General features: G+C 45.0%; 1 protein-coding gene across 1 annotated transcript; it reads right to left on the reverse strand.

Moving 5' to 3' along the window:
* Window positions 1–1,294: 1,294 nt before the first annotated feature.
* On the reverse strand, window positions 1,295–2,998 carry Kcna10 (potassium voltage-gated channel subfamily A member 10). Its single transcript, XM_021631729.2, has one exon. The coding sequence runs from the start codon at window positions 2,961–2,963 to the stop codon at window positions 1,428–1,430; it is 1,536 nt and encodes a 511-aa protein (XP_021487404.1). The 5' UTR covers window positions 2,964–2,998; the 3' UTR covers window positions 1,295–1,427.
* Between the last annotated feature and the right edge of the window lie 739 nt (window positions 2,999–3,737).

Genomic DNA, 3,737 nt, shown 5'->3' on the forward strand with positions numbered 1-3,737 from the left:
ATATGGGAGTGTAACCAGAGTTACCACAGCCAGAGCCTGTGATCTGACAGCCACAGTGAGAAGGGTTCCACCATCGGTCCTTAATAAGCCAAGTTAAAGAGCCAAATTAGCAGTGTGTGATGGAAAGTTCCCGGGGGAAACCGCACCTTACACTGAACCTTCTGCAAAGCTGATGGACAGATTAGGCCTTTGGTGGTTGTGGAGAGGTTGCCATGCCAGTCTTTGGGTCTTAGCATGAGGGTTAGGCTTAAGTAGAGGGCCAGAGGTATGAATGGCTAAACAGTCTCAGTCAAGGTGTGGTCCTGATGATTCCTGACCTATCACTCTTTCTGCTCCAGTCTTTCCTGCAAGATGGTTCAACAAGTGGTAAATGTCTTTTTGGAGACCAGTTCCCCCTCTGGCTGGTGCCAGGATTCAATGTTTTCCTTCTTCTGGCGTGAGACTCCTGTAGTGAGAGTCCAGTCCCTTGAAGTACTTTGAATAGCCAGAGGGAGGGGCAAGATTCTAAACAGGTGTTTAAAATATGCTTGCTCCTACCAGAGACACTGGCAATGGGAGGAGTAATCACACATGCTGTACAGGTTATAGTGGGAGGCAATGATACAGTGCCAGGGAACGGACTTAGCCTATGCAGTACCAAACAGATTTTAGTACTGGGCAATTCATTTATGTTCATTGCTACAGCTCTGGCTTTTTATATTACTTTTTTGGATTTAATTTAATTTTTATTTTTTACTTGTATATGTGGTGTGTGTACATATGGGCATCCATGTTCACATGTGTGTGGACACGCATTTGTGTGGAGGTAAATGAGAAGGCCTGAAGTCAGGTGTATTCTTCAACACTCTTAATCTTATGCTTTGAGGCAAGGTCTCTCATTGAAACTGAAGTTTGACAATTGGGCTAATCTAACCTAGCCAGTTTGTTTCTGGGATTTCTTGTCTCAGCCTCCTTAATGATGGGATCACTAGGCCATACCTACCTAGCCTTTATGTGGGTGCTGGGGATTCAAACTCAGGTCCTCACACTTACAAGCTCTTTAGCCACCACCTCAGCCCAGTTCTGGTCTTTTAATCTGCACCACTTTAAGGAAGACCAAACCCCATACTTCTTAATCTTTCTTATGTTAAAGGTAGATCGGTGCTTTGGTAGGCCTGGCTGGGGCTTGGCATCTGCACTTTCATTACCTACAGGTAATGCCCATAGGTCTAGTTCAGGGACTGGACTGCTACTTTTACAGGAAAGAAGAGGAAATCTTGTAGTGGGTTCAGAAGAAACTGTCCAGGAAATAGAACAGTTATGGATTTATTAAGATAGCTCACTATCAGAGATGGCCTCTTGGCCACATAACATAATTTTTATCTTGGGAAAACAGTGAGAAGAAGGAGAGAGAAAGCGGTTCAGATATGCCAGAAGCCCTGGACTGGTCACTTTCTGGACTTCTCTGTGGAACAGCTGCCATTGGTCTTGTTAAGAGAGTCAGTACTTCCCATTCTGGAGCCTGTGTTGTTGAGAATTTTGTCAAGTTCTCCTGGGATGTTTTGCTTCTCCTCATTCTCAGTCTCACGGTGATAGAAGTAGTTGAAATTGGAGACAATGACAGGTACAGGGAGGGCAATGGTGAGGACGCCAGCAATGGCGCACAGAGTACCTACAATCTTCCCTCCTGGGGTGGTTGGGCACATGTCACCATAGCCTACAGTTGTCATGGTGACCACAGCCCACCAGAAGCCATCAGGAATGCTAGAGAAATGGGACTCTGGCTCATCCACTTCAGCAAAGTAGACAGCACTAGAAAAGAGAATGACTCCAATGAAGAGAAAGAAGATGAGAAGCCCCAGCTCCCTCATGGAAGCTTTCAGCGTCTGCCCTAGGATCTGCAGCCCCTTAGAGTGCCGAGAAAGCTTGAAGATACGGAAGACCCTCACCAGGCGAATGATCCTCAGGATGGCCAGTGACATGTTCTGCTGGGCACTTGGCTCTGTTTCCTGGACCAGTTCTGTTATGAGGGTTGCAAAGTAGGGGATGATGGAGATGATGTCGATGATGTTCATGATGTTCTTGAAGAAGTCAGTCTTGCTGGGGCAGACCACAAACCGGAGCACCAGCTCAAAAGTGAACCACACAATGCAGGTGGACTCCACCATGAAGAAAGGGTCAGTGAACATGGTCTGAGGGAGGCCTGTTTTGTTTGCATTGATGCTGGGGTCTCTGACCACCTTCAGCTCCCTGTCCTCTCGGAACTCTGGGAGTGTCTCCAGGCAGAAGATGGTGATGGAGATGACTACAACCAAAACCGACACCACAGCCACACCACGAGCTGCACTGGAGCTCTCAGGGTACTCGAAGAGAAGCCAGAATTGCCGGTGGAAGTCATTGGTGGGCAGCAGTGTTTCAGGGTCCTTAATGAAGCCTTCATCCTCTCGGAACTGGTCCATAGCTTCACTGCCCAGTTCATAGAAGGAGATCTCGTCAGCGAAAACATCAATAGGCACATTGGCTGGCCGCCGTATTTTCCCCCCAGACTGGTAATAATATAAGATCCCATCAAAACTAGGTCTGTTTCTATCAAAGAAATACTCATTTCTCATGGAGTCAAAAAATTGCATCCTTTTCTCCCGGTCTCCCAGGAGTGTCTCCGGGAATTGATTGAGAGTTCTGAGCTGAGTCTCAAACCTCAGCCCAGCAATATTGATGATCACTCTTTGGTTTCCTTCATTCAAGACCACTGGCTCGGGCCCTGGGGGATCTGCATACTCTCCTGGGATCTTGGAGAAGGCAGTTTCATGGTTGGTACTGTCATTAATGAGGACTCTCCAGTTGGAAAAGGGACTGCTCCCAGGCCGGCCCTTTGAGCTGGTTGGGTCAAAGTCTGTGGCATAGCCTGGCTCTTCATGGATTTCATCTGAGTTATCAAAATTGACCAGGGCAACCTCCATTTCTTTCCAGCCACACACATCCATTCTAGGGAGTCAGAAAAGCAGCATGAAGACCCTCAGGCTTTCCAGGCCTGCTGGAAGCTGTGGAGAAGAAAGAATTTCATTATAATTGAAGTCAGAGTAGGATACAGTTGACTCCTGACTATTGAGGTAAGGTATACCAGTGGATTAAACAATGATTTAGCATTAGCTTGAGGAGGAATGTTTTGGTGTTTTCAGAAACATTCATTCCTTGATGTCATTTTGCAAATCTGAGTTTGTACACACAAACTACTAGTATACATACATACATACATACATATATGTACATATATATATATATATATATATATATATATATGGAATGATCCTAGTGATGAGGGGACAAACTGTCTCCAAACTGGAAAGGTCTATATACATTGTATGTATGCATAAAAGAAGTCACCATAAAGAGAAAGTTAACGTTCCTTGAAAATAAAAAGTATAGTTTTGTGTTCATATGAAGTCTGTCATTATATCCAGCATGTTTCCATACCACTCTTTTTTAAAAAATATTTATTCATTTATTATTATTTATACGGTATTCTGCCTGCATGTGGACCTGCATGCCAGAAGAGGGCAACAGATCACATTATAGATGGTTATGAGCCACCATGTGGTTGCTGGGTATTGAACTCAGGACCCTTTGGAGAACATCCAGCGCTCTTAACCTCTGAGCCATCTCTTCATCCCCCAGTGCCACTCTTAACTCTCCTCTTTTACATCTAACAGAGAGAGTTTCTTAAAAATCCTTTTGTTTATGTCTTTGAAACCAAGCCA

Source organism: Meriones unguiculatus, chromosome 10, assembly GCF_030254825.1.
Source record: "Meriones unguiculatus strain TT.TT164.6M chromosome 10, Bangor_MerUng_6.1, whole genome shotgun sequence".
Lineage (NCBI taxonomy): Eukaryota > Metazoa > Chordata > Mammalia > Rodentia > Muridae > Meriones > Meriones unguiculatus.

What these genes read in the sequence shown, in the direction of transcription:
- Kcna10 (XM_021631729.2), bottom strand. Translation starts at nt 2,963, where the DNA reads ATGGATGTGTGTGGCTGGAAAGAAATGGAGGTTGCCCTGGTCAATTTT.